The sequence below is a fragment of the Orbicella faveolata genome, unplaced genomic scaffold (assembly GCF_042242905.1).
Source record: "Orbicella faveolata isolate gen_17 unplaced genomic scaffold, um_ofav_v1 contig_25, whole genome shotgun sequence".
Classification (NCBI taxonomy): Eukaryota; Metazoa; Cnidaria; class Anthozoa; order Scleractinia; family Merulinidae; genus Orbicella; species Orbicella faveolata.
In genome coordinates, this window is record NW_028301553.1 from 4,960,001 (window position 1) to 4,978,316 (window position 18,316).

The following is an 18,316-nucleotide window of genomic DNA, read 5'->3' on the forward strand; positions in this document are numbered from 1 at the left end:
TTGTGTTTGCATCTTATGGTCCTATTTTCGCAGGGGCCTTTAGTTCAGTTCTCAGACGAAGTTCTGTCCTTATAAACGTTGGGCGGATGTTGATCAGTGTATACATATATCAGTAAGGGTTTTGTGTCATCAATACAAGACATAAATAAGAATCATATGCAGTGTATTTTGCAACCGGAGACGTGGAGTTCATTCGTTTAATTGACGTTATTTCCTTAAACCTCGTACCGGGAAAAAAATATTTAGCTTAAATCCATTCAAATTCGATGAGGTAGGGCGTTAACTAGCTAGCTTGTCTTGGCTCTGTAAAGTGATGTTTTCAAAACAAGTTTAATTCCCCAAAGATTGTGCACCAAAATACTCCCCCACCCTTCCCCTAAGCTTTGATCATTATCGCATCATGTGAAGAGGAAAGCAACTTCGTCATTAATGTCTTCTCGCTGTAAAGAGCCGCCATCTTGAAAAAAAAGGAAGATAAAAGGAAAAAATTAAAACACTACGAAAACGGCATTCAAGAAAAACAATTTTCACTTCACTTACTCTTCATCTTCAACAAACCATTAACAGATATATCAAAATAATAAAAAGTTGCGAATTGAAGTTCCTTTTTAACATTACTTGGTGGAAACCATTAGTAGCTAACCACAATAGGAATTGCTTCGGGCAAAACAAAATTGTTATTAGTAGTTAGCGAGTTTCAATTGATGTCATCGGAGTGACACAATGTGGCTTCAGTTTATCTGGAGTAGAGTTCGCGGCAAGAGAATAAAAATACAAAACGATGTTTAATTGATTTTGTCAGCAGAGGGACAACTTCAACTTTGTGAATTTAACTTGCCATTTTAATAGGCAGAAGTGTGTTGTGGTTTTTTTTTTCGACCACAGAATGTAAATTTCACAGTCAAAATAGTTTTAAGTCAAATTTGGCACGACAGGTTTACCAGAGCATTAGCGACAAATGACCACCAGGTGCAAATTTTCAGTGTTAGCGGTACTAAAATTCGACCTGGGGAAAACGTCAGAAGTCTTTGAAGAAACACCTACACAAAGTCAGCTCTCATGACCACTACATGTGGGAAATGAAGGTGAGATTGTCAGTATGATTTGTTTTAAATTTATTTTCCTCAGCTGTTGTGCTACAGCACTAGCGCCAAGACAGTGATCCACGAAAGTTACTCTTGTTTTATCTCTACATGCACATGACTTTGAGGAGATCGTCTTTCTATACGAAACAACAGATTGCTATTGCTGTTCGTGTTAAGGCCTTATTGTCCACTTTCGTGTAACTCAAAAATGTTCATTTATCAAAATAACGGTTTTTCTACACTCTTTCTGTTTCAAAACTGAACCGTGTACCACTGTAAATGTTTTTTTATTTTTATTCTCATCTGCTGTTAAAGTAAAAATAATGTTGCAGTAGTGGTTAGCAGAGAAGAACGGACGAAGAAAGCCTCTCAAGTAACAGGTCTAGACATGATTACAAAGGCATCGGGAAGACTGCTTTCTTGTTATCGGCAATTTCTGTATCAATTAATAAATTTCGAGGTAGGCAGGCAGAATATTCTAGTTGGTCCTAGTTGTCATGTTTCGGATGTTTTTTTCTATTCTGGCAGATGTTAGTAGCAATTGAAGAAATGGTTCGTTTTGACACGATCTGCCAAACAGCAGGTTCGAGGCGCTTTTTGCCAGGATTGTGGCTTTATCTTAAGTCTTGCGCAAATATTAATGTTGCAGACTTTGATGAAATATTCATACTAATAATTCATGGTAGCTTTGTATAATGGAACGTGCACTTTTTTTAAAAAGGTATATTATCCGTGAAATACCTCACTATTTTAAAGGCACGATTTGAAGCTCCAAACAGCCTAACAATTTCACCTGTACTCTTTTTAGAGGTCGAAAAGAGAATGCAGTAATAGCACATCCAGTTTTTCTGTGGGATGTCGCAAGTTAAGTGAGGTTCTAAATAATTCATCGGACGACAGTTTGCTTTAGTTTTCATTGATGTTTACCGCCAAACGATAATATTAGTTTTATATAATTTTTGGGAGTAGAAATATAATGATATATTGCTTGCTTGACTTATAAACAGTTCTGTGGACATACAACGGTTATACACCAAGCTTGTTGGCATTTTGCCCGGGAACGAAGTCTATTTTAGGTTCACAACGTGCGGACCGAACAAAAGTGTGAAAGAATTCTTTTATTACTGATTTTTTTGACATAAAAACGTTACTTATTAAACCGGAGTTAACTTGCGTGAGCGATCTGAATGAAAAAACGAACACGCCACAGCACATTGGTGTTGTCTACATTACGTGAGTCAGTTGAGTTTATTCTATACTTAATCCTCAAGATTTTACTTGCTCCAAAGGCTTTTAACTAAGGCTATGAATTCTATCACTTAATCTGACAGTGTTTGAAGCCAAAAAAAAATAGATCGCCGATTTAATTTGTTTTCCGCTTAATAGTAGTAGACAACACGATGCCATTTTCAAAAATTGACACGCGAAGCTTACATCAGTTTTTAATCGCTTATTCTTTTGAATTTTTGCAATTTTTGCCCACAATTGACCGACTGTTCGTTAGATACGGAAAGAATAATCTGCAGGGAACAGTCACAATTCTTTTGTAAGTGGACGTGATCAATTCTCAGGCGTATTTTAATTTCTGATTTCAGCATGCATTCTCTAATAACGGCACCAGGCCCGATTCAATAATTACCGAAAAAAAACAAAGCAAAAAAAAATAACAAAGAAAAAAAAGGAGAAAAAACAAGAACAGACAATTTAACCAAATTATTAATTAGCTCTGTTCAATCATCAGAGACCGCGATGAAGGGTTAAAAGCCATGATATTCTTCCCAGTTGGCCGTTTCTTGATATTTTTGAAACAACTAAAAAACACTTAGCTTACTTATTCCTCGCGGGTTTACGTACGTGACCATTTTAATAATTTATTCCATCGCTTCCGATACAAAAGCCACAGTGATGCTCCTGAGAGTATTTCAGAATCATTTCTCTAAAAGGTATCAACATCCAGTGTTTGTGCGTAGCTCAAGTTCCTTTTCTTCTCTGAGAGGCAAAGAACAGAGCCATTCATCAGTATTTCTCTTTACCCAGGTAGGATAATACGTATCAGCAGTTGAAATTCTGAAAAGAACTCTCTCCGGGTCAACCAATATAATTCACAGCTCCATAGCCGTACCATGCAAGCATCGCCGTTTGTCAGTGTCAAATAAGGAGTCCCAGCTACTTTGTCGTAGTGGATTTGTTTTCAAAACATGCAAATATCCTGCTAGGCTCCTTTTTTTGATCAAATTGGCAGTGCAGTGTAATGAAGCTTTTATAGTTAGCTGTAAAGACTACACGCTGGTTTATGGTAGCTTCGACATTTTATTTTCCTGCATAAAACTTTTTGTTCTACAGCTTGGTTTTAAAAAAAGAAAACCTTAAGTCTGAGTTTAATTTGGAAAGTAAAATTTAACCACTCTTTGCCAATTTAACTATTAGCCAATTTTTTTGGTTTTCTTAGCTTTCTGGCACCCTTAGGAAGCTCTCTGCTAAAACAAGCCGAATTTATTACTTTAACAATGAACGTGGGTTTAATTTGCAATGCAAAATTTCCCACGTTCTAGTCTTGATTTATAGTAGGCTAGCCGCGTAAACGAGTGTTGCACAGCGTGATCCTCTTCAAGTTTGATAGGATCAAGTGCTTGCGACCCTAAAGTTTGGATTCCGATTTTTTTTTTTGCGCGTCCGAAAGTCATAAATGACAATTTCGTGACAAGCAAGTAAAACTGTGTTCATCGGGATGGGATTTGCGCCAATGGCAAATTAACATGATCGAAAGAAAAGCTATCAGATACAACAAAGCTTATTACAAATAGGGAACAGCTGTATTTAATTCAACGACATTTTACGAGCAAATCCTCTTGAAATCCCTGGAAAAAACATGGCTTCTTAATCTGAGGTGGACAAATTTGTCTTCGCCAATTTCTCGTCTGTTAGGGTAAGGGATATTGTTAACTTACAGTCCCTTAAAAATGTTTCATCGCTAATGAGTAAGTGTTTAACGTTTGGTTTCTTCTCTTGTTTCTAGTTTAAACGGATGCGTAAAGAAGGCGGGTTTCCATCACTCGTAGTGTAAAGACAGCAAATGTTGCCAAAACTGTACTTCTCGCTTTTCGTCGCGGCGGTTTCTGTGTTAGTTCATTCCAGAGAAGAAGAATCGCCGACAAGGTATGGAAAAAAAAACATCGAATATTTAACACGTAATATAGGGGAAATGATAATTATCAACATTATTTAGACTATTACATGTCGACATAATAACAAGTCACACGAGAAAGTCAATGCGAGCATCGTGTATTTATAAAATGACTCTAAATATGAAGGTAGGCTAAATAATTTCTCTATTGCCATCGGGAGCAGCAAAAATCAAATCATATGAAAAAAATTTGTTGATATTACAACAGGTGAAAATATTGATATTTTGGCGAAAGGTGTAAGGACAACGTCGATGATTTTGACATTACGTTCATAGCAATGATATTCTTGATCGTACTTCGAGCGTTTTTTATCTTAAGCGCGGGAATACGCCGTGAAGTAGCCAGGCGGCGAAAAAACGTCAAATGGCAAATTTACGGGAATGGAAAACAAAGAGAAAACGTGTATTTTTAATAAAACGACGGTGTTTTGTTTGTAAAAAGCAATTATATTTAACATATTGCATTGTAGTCAGGGATGTTTTCATGCAGTTGAGATCTGCTATTAGGCATCTCTTATAAGTATCGTAAAGTCAACGGGTAGCTGTGTGATTTGAAGTTTGTAGCGAGCCTGGTCGACCAGCATTCTGTATTCTTTAAACTGTACTAATTTGGAGGGATGTTTGCATTATTTTTCGACTGCCGGATATCGATATGGCTTGCTACCAAAAGAAATTTTGTTTTTGAATTCTTTCAAAGATGGTTTGGAAAGGATTTTATGTATGAAACATTTCCAGTGTATATAAAAATTGAACGAGGTAAAAATTCTCATTGATTTGCACAATGGTTGTGAATCGAAACAAACTGAGACCTCGACAGCTGTAAAATGAACATGCAAAATAAAACGACGTGTTTAGTAGAGATATTCTAAGCCTATAGCCCTAGGTTTGGGGTAATGGTTTTTTTTTACGAGGATGTTTGGCTCTGTGATTGGGAGATGGAGTCAATTGGGATGGGAAGGAGTGGCTTATTTGTTTCAAGTTTTCTTTTAATTTTTGGTCAAGATTATACGGTTTCCTCGGACGCCGAGGGAGGAAAATATTAGGGTAGGAGTCTTTTATTCAGTTATATTTCTCTATTTTCCCGCATCTGAGGACTAACTTATTTCACTTAGATCTTCCAAATACTGGAGTGGTATGAATGCATCGCATGTGCTACGCATGCTTCTGGACGAGAAGCACTACGACAAGCGATTCAGACCTAACTTTGAAGGTAAGGTAATTTGAAGGTGGAAGCGGCTTGGCCCAGTTGTTTAGGGCGCTGGATTTGAAATCTGGAGGTCCCTGGTTCAAATCCTCCGCCCTACCGCTATCTGGATTTGTTCTCGGTAGTCCAGAGTTCAACTCCTCGACCGCTTTGTGTAAATATCCAACTGGTCAGCCTCCCACCAATTTGGATTTTCGATAGTTTATGTTCTATTTGAAATATTTGTTTGTTTATTTACAGTGTCCCCAATTAGCACAACAGTGCTAAATACATTGACACTTAAGGCGGCTAAAATCAGTTCCCAGCACTTAGATTTTGATGGGTCATTATAACCATTCTTTGTTAGTTGATGCAACAATCATGGTATCACATTACTACCCAATCATTGGTGAACACGTTGTTATAATTTTCGTGACACAATAGGTTACCATAACAACAGTATGACGTGCTAAAAACACCCTTCTTTATAGCTCTGAGGGTTTATAATTCAAACTGAAGCGGCACGCCTTGTGGATCCACAGCTACTTTGACAATGTTGTGAATAAAATCGTTATCAATAACAGGACAGACGCATGAAAAACTGACGTCCATTTGTCAAATATATAGAGTGTATGCATTCATGTGTCCAGCAGCCATGCTAGTCTATTGGAACAAAACAAAATGTTTACATAAGAAAAGAGTTGAACTCCCACGGGATTGGTTTGGTACACCAACATGGCGGTCGTTTCATTATTTTGTAACACCAATATGGCTGCCATGACGTTATGTGTATACGCTCCATAGTCAGCGCACTCATGAAACTATTTTCATTTCGGTTTCAGGTGAACCTGTAAAAGTGCTAGTATCTATTTTTATCACGTCATTAGGTGGACTCGATGAAAGGGAAATGGTGAGTAGAGTACACTAGTTAGCTAACTGATAAGTTCCTGTATTCTCATGGCTTGCATACTGCTTTTTGTATTACATTCTAAGGAGAAAATAAATGTCGGTTTGTTCAAAGCTTTTGACGCAGTCTGTAGAAGCTCTGGGCCCAGTTGTGCGAAGGGTGAATAATGCTATCCACCAGATACATCACTATCCAGCTGATAGTGTATTTTCTTTGTTAACACTTATCCACTGGATAGTGATTTATCCAGCGGATATATAGCGTTATCCAGCCTTTCAACAACTGGGCCCTGATGTTTTATTACAAGAGCCTCTGTACTTACTGACGCCAGGCCAGCTAAATTTACCCCAAGCCTGAACATTGAAGTAGAAAAATGCAGTGTTCCTCACCAGCAAATTCCCAAAGTAACAAAGATGAAAAGGATATCCACACAAATATTTAGTGAAAGTAAAATCTTTGAAATACTGGTTTTCTTTCAAATACTGCTTTTGAGAGGAATTTTGTCATAACGAGTCTTGTCCAAATAAATACGTAATATCAAGAGAAGATCAAGGTAAGTTACCTTCTCTTGATAACATTCGTAACATTCATTACGAAACTAAAATGGTGACAGTATCTGGATTCAGAAGCCAAGAAGATGTACCAAAGATGTTTAGTTTTTTTGCTCTGACGTGACTAGAGATCTAATATATCAAACACGAAAGACCGTGTTTGACCACATTTCCAAACACCGAGAAGAGAGTTGAAAATACGACTCGCAGAGGAGTATTATTGACGAACTTCGAGGTGTTTGGAAATGTGGTCAAAAACGGTCTTGAGTAATATATCTTCCCAGTCAAAATTAAACTAAGGAGCCGATCGAGAAAACAGGGAAATAAAATTGTAAAAATCTACCCTAATTGAGACTGATCTGATATCCAAACACCATCACAGTTATGGTTTTCTATGTTTAAACTTGATGAATTATTAATGAGTTTTCGAAAAGATAGTCTGAGGCAGCAAATAGCGCTCAACACTCCACGCCTTACGTCCCACATTCCAAACACCAAACTACGGCGCTCAGTTTTGAAAATGTTGGTCACACTTTCAAATTAATAAAAGAGCAATTTTGCAATAAGTAGACAGGCGATAAAACTATTGCGCGCAGTATTTTAGTAAAAGGTTACTCCCGCAACGCAGTGAGCGAGAAATTCTCTGTGCACATTGAATTTCAAGGATGTCGGTAAACGGTTTAAGGTCCTGTCTGTACTACGTCGAAGAGATTTGGAATCGGTGTTTTCACTCTGAAAATTAAATGCTTCCCGTCCACACTACGTCGGAAGAAATTTTAAAACTCGGTCAGGGAAATCACACGATTATCGTTTTCGAAAACTGGCTCCGTTTTCAAAATGTTTTCCGTCCACACTATAACGCAAAGCCGACGTTTTTAAATTCCTCCGCCGGGTTTGAAGAGCGATTTCGAAAAGCTCCGTTTTCGTGGTGGATTAGTGTAGACGGTAGGCCTAACCGTAGAAATATAATAAAGCTGCATTTTCAAATTTTCCCGGCGTAGTGTAGACGGTTGTTAAGAATTGCACCCCAAAGTTGTGGCATTTGCACGGACCTTAATTTGTTTTATCGTTGTCTCAATTGAAGCAATTTGAAAGTACGTTCTTCATGCGGCAATCGTGGTACGACTCGCGGCTTAAGTTTGGAGAATACTATGACAAGAGAAACCTGACGCTAAATGGAGACATCATACAACAAATCTGGATTCCCGATACATACGTGAACAACGAAAAGTCCAGCTCCGCACCCAAGACAGAATTTCTTCTCAAAGTATATCCAGATGGAAAGATTGACTACAGTCAAAGGCAATAAAATATAATAAACCATTTTACAGTTGTCTGCTCAGTGACCTGACCTTTGAAGAGCAGCGAGGCTGGAGGTGACCTTGTTTTCATACAGACCTCACTGTTTTTGTTATGTGAATTAAGTTGTTATAATGCTAGCTAGTTGGCTAGTTAGAGGTTTGTATCAAAACAAGGTCACCTCCAACCTCACTTGCATTTGTAGGCCACGTAACTGGGCACACGAATGAAAATAGCCTATTATATCATCGTGAAGTTCCAAAGGCAACAATAGTACTCACTTTTATTATTATGTCGTAACATTCCGAAAATGGGGCCCCTGAAAAGGCAATATATTACTCAGTCTTAATGTAGAATAACGTGTTTTTTATGCAAGATTTAACTTGTTTATCTCGCTACCGAAGTATCTCTATTTTACCACAGTGGGTAGGCTTATAAATTGTAAACATTTTAGCTACTCAAAAGTATCGACCCACCAAAAGTTGCAGCCCCCCGACAGGAAAAGGCTGAATCCGAAAGTAACTGGGGTCTTTACTTTTGAAACTTCACGGTATTCTGTGGGAGTACCCCCCCCCCCCCCCCGTGCTGAATCTCAGTAAACTGTGCAAATGAAGGTAATTTTTGAAGTTGATGGCCAGCTTACACAATTGAAAGAAATAGTCATACGTCAGTTGGAAACCTGAGATTTATGTAAGATCAAGAGGCCAGTACAGAGAGTCCAACAAAGGCTTATTCAATCCCGCATCCCTCCACTCTTTTTGGCTCAATCCCGCCATCCCGCCCAACTCAGAATGTTCACCTCGTCCCCGCCTGGTTAGAGTTCCAGTCCTCCGCGTAACGCCGTTCAGAGTGCGTTTTCTGTTTTCCATCCTGCATTCCGCCGCCAATTTAAAACTATCCCGTATCCCGCTTTGTCAGGATGGTAAAATCCCGCCCCGTGGAAGTATTTTTATTCCGCATCCAGTCATTGAGATTCCAGTCTTCTCGCATCCCGCTTCCACTTGTACTCGCATCCCTCCAAACCCATGCTCGACCAATGCAAAATGCGTGGCGGGATTAGAGGGAAAAAGCGCGGCCTTACTCCCATCTCACACTAATACTGACATTCCCAAGGGAATATCCTGTCTTCGGGGTAATTCTTCTTCGGTTAGACTTGTTTTGTTTGAATGAATTTCTTTGATAAGAATTAATGGATGTGACTGCTCATTCCACTGTTTTAGAATGACTGTGATAGCGGCGTGCAAGATGGATCTTCGAAATTATCCCATGGATAAACAAAACTGCAGCCTGCTGTTTGAAAGTTGTGAGTAGATTTCTCTTTCGTTGCAATTAATGTGCATTTATAACCTAAAACTGTTAAGACACTAAGGAACTGGAACTGTGCCCATTTGTTCGGTTTATCAACGTAATCTGCTGAGAAGGTTTAACCACAGCAAAAGATTTATTAACTTTAACAACTGTAGCGAAAAGAAGGCGTTGATACTTATCCTCTTTATCAGTAACAATAAACGAAGAATAAAACGGGATGAAACAACACTCTTATCCGTAGTCTATTCAATAGATCTTGTTAAGATCCTGAAAATAAGCTTAAAGCGGTTTTCACTTGAGTGTCGTAAAACCAAAACTGACCAAACCAATTCCTGACTGACTGGCTACTCAGCTAATCTCAAACTGTGGTAAAACCAAAGTAATTGCCTGATTATTTTCGACACTCAATTGAAAACCGTTGAAGTACATAACTGACTTCTCCTGCAGATGGCATGACCACTGACGACTTGTACTATAAGTGGGACGCTAAGGAGGGCAGAGATAATCTTGAGAGTGCCGTGGCCATAGGAGATGAACTGATTATGTCACAGTTTGCGGTTGACGGGACTTCAGTTGATGAAATAACAGCTTCATATGTAACAGGTACAGGTAAAACCGACTTCAGGCCTTATTGTAATAATGACATTTTCATTCCATACTAAAATTACATGACGAGGCTAAACGACTTTGTCATCGATTTTCCATAAAGCCTGGTTTTCACCATGACAGAAGCTGAAAGGGCGTCTTGTCTGAGAAGCAGTTCAAGTTCCAAAGTATACTTAATGGTTCTCTGTAACTGATCCTCGGGTTTAAAGTTGATATCCCTGTTCTTGATTCGAATGCGAAGTGTTTGGTTTTCAGTTTACAACACCTGGGCGTCGCCATGTTTACTTCGGGTAATTTATGACGACATTGCGTAATTAGAGATCTCATTGTGGAGTCTACGGAAGAAGATTTTTTATTGGAACCGTACATATTCATCTGGAACGTGAATTACAAACGATTAGAAGCACTTTTATATCCTAGATTCACGCAACACTGTATTTTAAAAACGCCCAACCGCGTAATGACGTCATAAAATCCGATCAAGCTTTGCAAATTTGAATGGAAAAGAAATTTGGGAAAAAATTTTAAAATGAGTTTTCAAGCTAAATTTTCCGAGCGAGATTTATCATTACAATAATTCGACGTCAGGATCTCTGAGAATGTATATAGGTCATATAACGCAGAGGAGTCGATAGTGTTCATGTTTTTACGTCAAACAGACCGTTACTTGCCGTCACCAGAAGCAACCAGTCCATTGTTCTCACATTACGTTTTGATTGGTAACTTTTCTTCTAGGTGGCCCGGCTCGAGTAGTTGCACTGTAATTTTAGCCAGCAAACGTCAATAAATGCAAATTTATTTTTTACTTTAGGTACTTTCTCCATGCTGCAGTTAACCTTCTATATCAGACGAAAAAAGTTCTACTACGTCGTTTCGATTTACATTCCTACAATCCTCATCACCATTCTGAGTTGGGTCTCGTTTTGGATTCCACGAAACTCGCCGCCAGCTCGGGTCGCCCTCGGTATCACGACAGTTCTCGCGCTGACGACTTTGATCTTCGGAATTCAAGCGTCGATGCCGAAGGTCAGCTATGTGAAAGCGATTGACTGGTTCCTTTGTGTTTCCTTTCTGTACGTATTCGCTGCTTTGGTAGAGTATCCGAGTTCAACTTTTGTGAAGTCACAAGCGAAGAAGTTGACCCGAAAGGGAACGAACATTCTACGAAAGGTCAAAGGACTGAAGGATGATCCAGAAGATTTATCGCTTTCAAGAACCAGATATGGCAGCACAGACAAGGTCAGTTTAAAAACGGACTGCGAACTGCAGACTGCAGACTGCAGACCGGGGGTAAAATGCAGACTGAGGATGAAATGTTAACTGAATCGTGTAACGTATTAACGCTGTTTATTATATGGCTAGCTCCGTGAGCGGGCAAGATGAATCAAATCCTGCGCTGTGATTGGCTACCCGAGCGGGCAAGATGGAGCTATCTTGCCTGCTCGGGACTACCCGCCGTGTCCTGCAAGAAAAATTTACCCTAAAGCCATATAATAAATCCTTTATTGACCAAGCTTGTTCGGTCGAGATGGCTGGATATTGGCCTCGTTCTTTTTTTGCGAGTTTATGGACCTCGACTCCGTCTCGGTCCACAAACACGCAAAAAACGAACTTGGCCAATATCCTGCCATCTTGACCTCACACTTGGTCAATAACCCATACGTAATGGCTAATATACCGTGATGCCAAGTCAGTAAAAACTCTTCAATTGCATTATCCAATGATGCAGTTTTTTGATAATTTAAACTAGCACTTATTTATCAATTTGTTACAGGAAGGTTTCCTTTGGGGCTTCATTCAAACTATCCAACTGGCATTTCCGCCCCACGAAGCTCCCCCGGGGTTTATCCCCTGTTATCTCCCGGTATGGCCAGTTTCTCATGATGTAAGATTCCGGGTTAATTATATCAAACATTTTTACTTTCCTAGGAGGAATCTGATCTACGGAAACTAGCTAGGAGCAAAACTGGAGAAATGAACAGCAGTTACGAACATTCACTGATTGAAAGTAACATGGATGGCGGGAGTTGTCTCCATGCCTCGCACGGGCGGCGAAGACGACTGTCTACTGATGACCCAGAGGACGATTATGAAAACAATTTTAGAGACGAAGGAAGCGTTAATACTGTAGATAAATATGCAAGGATTTGTTTTCCTGTTTCTTATTTACTATTTAACATCTGCTATTGGATTATCTTTTTATCGTCATGATAAGGTAAATTTAATGATTAAACTGTAAGATAAGAGCAAGATCAAAATTAGCAAAACTAAATTGGAATGAACGCCTATTTTTGTGTCCAATGACATTACCGTAGACACGCACACGAGGCAAAGTACGATTCTTTTACTGCCACGCGTCGCGTTCGCGTTTTTTTTTTACACTTGTATGTTCGGGGTGCAATTGTAAATAAACCTTGCGCTGTCTTTATGAACTAATTTTATATAATAAAAACGACTTTGACTCGGAGCAAACCCGGCTAACAATGAGCCAAATGCTTATCATAATAATGCCTCTTAACGAGTTAACGTTGTATTTGATTTCATAAGTTGAAATGAACGAATCTTATGTGTCATGGCTTTGTTGGGCGCCCATCTCTGTGAGTAAAACCTCGTAGTTGTGGTAAACATAACAATACTTGTGTTGTGATGCTCTAGAGAATCTGGATGGTATAACTTTTTTCGAAAGATTCAACATCTAAAATCATACCGTAGAATTCCGAAAGTAACGCCTCCCCCCCATCCCCGCCGAAAATAACAGCTCCCCGAAAGTAACGTAAGAGTAAAGTAAGAGAAACTTTCTGTTCTCAAGCGCAATGCGGATGAAACAGCTTGACTGCAGGAGTGAACAACTTGAAGAGTTATTTGGAATTTTATTTCGAACGAAACTGAATGTTATGATATACTGCAGTGTATCGACGGGTAATAAGTTGCATTGCGATATAATACAACCATTATATTTTCGCCCTACAACACCATGATTAGGGCCCTTTTTGTTTATACAGTCTGTTTCGTTTATGTGGGTAGTTTGGAATATACAAAAAACGCAACTTTTAATTCCATGTGTTACGTGTCCGCTTTTTAATGGGAAAAGTAACGGCTACCCGTAAGTAGCAACCCCTTTCGCCTGCTAATTCCAAAAGTAACGGGGGCCGTTACTTTCGGAATTCTACGATAATTGTTTTTATTTATATAATTTACATAGATCACATTTCCCGGAGTATGAAAGCTTTGTGCTGCGCTTCACTAATTAGTTTAGTTATCTACGGCTGCCATATTCTATTTTAGATCAAAGCGAACAAAAGAAAACAGTTTTCTATAACGCAGGACCACTACTTTGCCAGTAAAGGTGAGGTAAAGTCTGAATACGAGCTAAGTGGCCCATCAGGCCGGCGCTTATCTCCGGTTTCTTTAGCGTGAAGCGACTGGGAGTATTTCTAATCCCTCCCTGGATGAGATACTAGGGTTACCCTCAGCGTTAAGTTTGCTGGTGCCCAATTATACACCCGGGTGGAGAGAGGCACTGTGAGAGTAAAGTGTCTTGTCCAAGAACACAACGCAATGTCCCCGGCCAGGGCTCGAACCCGGATCGCTGGATCCGGAGGCGAGCGCACTAACTATGAGGCCACCGCGTCTCCCACACTATTTTGTCCGGCAGATGATAAATTTGAATCAGTTTCTAATAATGTGGCTTTTTAAACTGTTGTATCTAACTCTATTTCATTCTTTTTGTTATTTCTTTTTCTTTGTGATTATCTACTTTCTCTGTTTCGCTTCTGTCCTGGTGTTTTTTCTCTGGAGGTTTTGTTTCTACTTGTGCTTGGCAACTGAGAAGTCTTTGTTTTTCCTGGTAGTCCTGTCTGCTTTCTTGTTAATGGACTGTTTATTCGAACAGGTCTGGCGATGGAGCTCTTTGCGTTTAAACTGTCGCTTTCGCACCTGGAAAGACGCTCTGTAAATGAGACAATACCGCTCGTTAAGTATACATTCAGACAACTGAGTTTTTTTTTTTCATTATTTTTAATGTCGTTTAGTCTTTACTTTTAAATAGATTCCATGTTGCCCGGGGTGCGAATGTTCAGCAATAGATGACGTCAAAATGTTGTAAGAACAAAAAGGAGGCACACGAGGCGATAGCCGAGTGTGTCACTGATTTCTTACTACCTGTTGACGTCTTCTGTGATCTATTACTGAACAGACGCACGGCAACATGGAATCTATTAGTTTCATATAATAGAAAAACTCCTATTCGTCTGGTCTCCAATTGATCGTAAGTATGAACCAATCAGAATGCGAGAACAATTCGACTTATTATGTAATAAGATAATTGATGCTAGTGTCTCGTAGGGAATTGCATGTGTTAGAAAGTTGTTCGTCCTAAATTTTAGCCCACGATCGACCTCTCATGTTCGAACTGAGGAGACGCCCAACCGAGCTAACGTCCTTACGTCACAAATATCTTGCGAAGTGCGCTTAAAGAGACTCGTAGAACATTACGCAAAGCACACTAAAATCACAACGCATCTAATTGTAGATTAACGTTTTCTGAATGATTTGTTTCATGATAAAACCATTATCCTACACAATCCTGCAGATACCGCCTGGTTCTAGCTGACTCAGGCTAGGGCCTCGATCGTAATCTAAGTGTCGGGTGATTTCACAGGATAATTCATGAATACCCTCAGTTGCTGAAGCGCTCAGAAGGAGTGGATCATAAGAAATCTCAGAAAGTTTAAGACTCATGCTCTGTCCACACTACGCCGGAGGAATTTGAAAACGGAGGTTTCACTCTGAAAACGCATCAAATGTTTCTCGTCGGCACTACACTCGAGAAGTTTGGAAACGCAACAATCACCGGTCATTTTGATTTGTGTTTGAGTAAACTGACTCTGGCGCGGAAACCGTATGACAATCGTATCGTCATGGTCTTTAAAAATCTTGGTTTTCAAAATCGTTTCCGTCCACCCGAAAACGGAAAGCCGGCGTTTTCAAATTCCTCCGGTTTGAAGAGCGTTTTCGAAATGCTCCGTTTTCGTGACGGATTAACCGGAGAAATAACGCTCCGTTCTAAAATTCCTTCGGCGTAGTGTGAAGAGGACCTATGAGGTTTTTCTCAATTATATGCTATATAAATCACGTTCCTTACCTAAAAACGCTGGAGTCACTATAATGACGTCATTTAACATCGGCGTATAACTATCACCTTCTGTTTCTCCTTTTTCTGAAAGATTTGCGCAAATAAATCAGTTATTACATCAATGTCCCTTTTAGAGCAATTTTCACTGGAGTGCCGAAAGTAACTTTAACTTCGCTAAACAGTTGGCTTAAAAAAACTGGCGGCACTTCAGTTGTTATTCAATCGGAAGTCGAACTAAACCCGATCGTGACTCGTTCGCACACGTTTTCCGGCGGCAATTTCAATCTGCGGCTCGTTCCACGAAAAAAGGGCAATTTGTATTGAACATATATTCCACTCGGACATAGGTATACTGTTCGTGTTTTGATCCATAAAATGTTAAATTTTTTTCAAATTCAGTGGCCGAGTAACCATAAAACCGATACTGTTTTAACTTTCTCTGAAGCAACGTTTTAAAAGTCTTTTTTTCTTCTTGTTAGTATAAATGTCGCTGAGTTTTGTTCATTATTTGTGATTTCTTTGTTAGCAATCTTCAGAATTCTATCTATTTCTCGAGCATCTATTATATCTATTATTTACTGAGAGTAATTAGTTTTATTTGGAATCATCTAGTTAATCAATTGCTTTAATTACCGATTTTTCGCATGGAAGGTTCCCCGAAAAAAATTGCACAGACTGCAGTCGGCAGAATTTGTCCACCCCTCTCGATGAGAGCACGAAACGTTTGGCAGTTTTTGCAAGTGTGCGAGTGTTTTTAGCTTTAAATTACTTATTCATAAAAGGCTTATTCATAGAAATGTCTCGCTGTGAATATTGAACCAAGAACAGTGGAGCAAGGTTGGACATAAATCTAGAAAAGTCTATGGTGCGATGGCGAAATATTTAAGTTAAAACAAAGATGCCATGAAAGGGGTCAGAAACTTTACAACGATAAATATATTGACTTAACAAACTAAACAAAAAACCTGGGAATTTATTTTCAAAACAACAATTTTAAAAGTTCGATGAAGTCGCGATAACGACAAAGGTCTTACCGAGTCACAACTTTTTTTACCTAAGAGAAAATAACTCGGGAGCTAGGGAGTAACTTACTTTCCACTCTTATCAGCACAAATGACTCTCTTGCTTTCAAAATCTCTGTGGCATAAGTCGTGGGATGATCGGCCAAATACTTCAGGTTTCCTGATTCATCAGACAAATCCACGGTCGCTAAGACAAAGCAGTGAACTATGAGTGAATAATGGTTCCATGCGGATCCAAGCAACAATTAACGCACCTGAGCTCGTAATTGAAGTACACTGTATTAAAGTTACGTAGAGTTCTTAGGTATTTACCATCTTTAGTGCAGTTACATCGTCTTTTGATGTCTTCTAACAGTATGTTTGTGCGACAGTTTGGGTTAAAGATTGATTCTTCGCCGTCTACAAGAGAGAAATTGAAATCGCTTGAACCGTACGGTCATTGTGTTCAAAGCAAATAAAGCCACTTCAATGACACATATCTAAGACATTTCTTACCTCCAAACCGAACAGTTATAAACATTTTTCACTTATTTGTTCCTTTTCAAGTGGTATAAAACTCAACTTTCTTGTTAGCGGTTACCATAGATCTGATTGCACAGTTATTCACATCATGACATCAACTAAATTTTGCGGCTCTAGAGTAAGAATGAAATACAATAGCGTCGCTCAGAGCCTAATGAAAACAAATCAAGCGTTGAGCCCAATCGAATGGCATACGTACTTCACAAAAGCGAGAACTAATTACCATGGCTTTACACTTCACACTGATTATTTGCATTAAGATTTAGCACCAATACAAGTGTACTTTGAAAATAGATCAATAAAGCCACCATGATTTTTTAATAATGTACTTTTTTCAAAGGAACAGACATCTGCCATCAAAATGATTTTCGAGGCCTCCTCCAAAAAACCTCTAATTTTCCACTGTAATTCTTTGCTAGATTTTGCTCGACCGAGAAGCTCGGCTCGACCTGATTCGATAAAATTAAAGGAGCTAACTAACACAGTTTGATCGACTCTTCTTCAAGCGATTGTTATATTCTCTTTTACCGTTTGCTTCAGAAAAGTTCGTTCGCTTGACCTCCGAGTAAAGTTAATGCTCTGCACAGCCACTTGAGAGCTAATCCTTCGTTTCAAAATTGTTTGCCAAGCCTTAACAATCGGATGGTCGGAAATTAAAAGTAGTGACGGCGGTAGATTTAACTTCACACTGCGATTTTAATTTACTGAAAGAGCTTCCGGGGATCAAAGTGACAACAAACGACTTTCAAAAAACGAAGTATCTCAGTTCTTCTGTGAAGTAGGGGACCCTCGTAGGGTGCAATGCCTAGCAACCAGGTTGAACTTGTAAAATTTTAATTCAGTTACCAAGGGAAGTGTTTTGTTGTGATGCCCGGGTACAGGTCAAGTTATATGTTGCCACTTCTGTTACTTTGTGTCAAATTGAAGTTAAAGGAGCTTCGTCACAGTTTGCACATCTTGAAAAGTTAGGCCTGTATTTTTCAAGTTCGTCATTTGTAATCCGCTTTAATCTTCTCCCTCCTTAACCATCCTTGTTCCTTCATGGTTTATTATTATCTCTTAGGTCTTTTCCTATCTTAGTTAACTATTATTTTCAGGTTTCCTTCAATTTAAAGGTCATTTTGTACGTGACCAAAATAACTCGAAGTAAGGTGACTGAGATCCTTTATTCTACAGCAGTGTAAAGCTATGTAAGGATGATTAGTTTTTGCGATGCGAAAAGCAATAAAAACGTACTTCAAAGTACCATTTTACAAACTGGCAGAAATAAAACATAATAGAGATGAAAAGTAACACCAAATGGGGGTAAATAGTTAAAGTTAGGGAGAATTTGACGGCTTGCGAAAGAGGAAATTGTAAAAAACAAATCGCTTATTCAGTTATTATCATTATTTTTCTCACGATGCAATGCAACGTCTGTAAAGTTGCTGCACACGTTTTAGGTCCTTCGTCGTGGCAAACCCAAAGGGCAAACAGGCTCTGGCGAGGCTGCATCCACACCTTCCGTTAAACGAA

General features: G+C 39.1%; 2 protein-coding genes across 7 annotated transcripts in view; one reads left to right on the forward strand and one right to left on the reverse strand.

Moving 5' to 3' along the window:
* Positions 1–12,595, forward strand: part of LOC110047023 (glycine receptor subunit alpha-2-like) — a 19,725-nt gene extending 7,130 nt beyond the window's left edge. For 2 of the 6 annotated variants that reach the window (XM_020752741.2, XM_089293943.1), the window contains exons 2-9: positions 4,102–4,241; positions 5,382–5,479; positions 6,295–6,362; positions 7,995–8,212; positions 9,430–9,512; positions 9,965–10,126; positions 10,935–11,362; positions 12,053–12,595. In XM_020752741.2, coding sequence (XP_020608400.2) covers positions 4,159–4,241; positions 5,382–5,479; positions 6,295–6,362; positions 7,995–8,212; positions 9,430–9,512; positions 9,965–10,126; positions 10,935–11,362; positions 12,053–12,334 — 1,422 coding nt within the window. In that variant the 5' untranslated portion in view covers positions 4,102–4,158 and the 3' untranslated portion in view covers positions 12,335–12,595. Of the gene's footprint in view, positions 1–870; positions 1,086–2,052; positions 3,123–3,523; positions 4,012–4,101; positions 4,242–5,381; positions 5,480–6,294; positions 6,363–7,994; positions 8,213–9,429; positions 9,513–9,964; positions 10,127–10,934; positions 11,363–12,052 lie in introns of those variants that run through there. The other 4 variants (XM_020752742.2, XM_020752743.2, XM_089293944.1 and 1 more) reach the window with 4 other exon arrangements.
* Positions 12,596–12,973: 378 nt separating this feature from the next.
* On the reverse strand, positions 12,974–16,955 carry LOC110047071 (uncharacterized protein CXorf65 homolog). The gene is made up of 5 exons (XM_020752806.2): positions 16,775–16,955; positions 16,592–16,678; positions 16,350–16,466; positions 15,267–15,341; positions 12,974–14,072 (listed from the first exon to the last, which is right to left on the reverse strand). The coding sequence occupies exons 1-5, from the start codon at positions 16,797–16,799 to the stop codon at positions 13,873–13,875; spliced, it is 504 nt and encodes a 167-aa protein (XP_020608465.1). The 5' UTR covers positions 16,800–16,955; the 3' UTR covers positions 12,974–13,872.
* Between the last annotated feature and the right edge of the window lie 1,361 nt (positions 16,956–18,316).

What these genes read in the sequence shown, in the direction of transcription:
- LOC110047071 (XM_020752806.2), bottom strand. Translation starts at nt 16,799, where the DNA reads ATGTTTATAACTGTTCGGTTTGGAG. An exon ending in ATGTAACTGCACTAAAGATG is followed by an intron (nt 16,467 to 16,591) that starts GTAAATACCTAA and finishes GCTTTGTCTTAG; the next exon opens with CGACCGTGGATTTGTCTGAT. An exon ending in TGTGCTGATAAGAGTGGAAA is followed by an intron (nt 15,342 to 16,349) that starts GTAAGTTACTCC and finishes CAAATCTTTCAG; the next exon opens with AAAAAGGAGAAACAGAAGGT.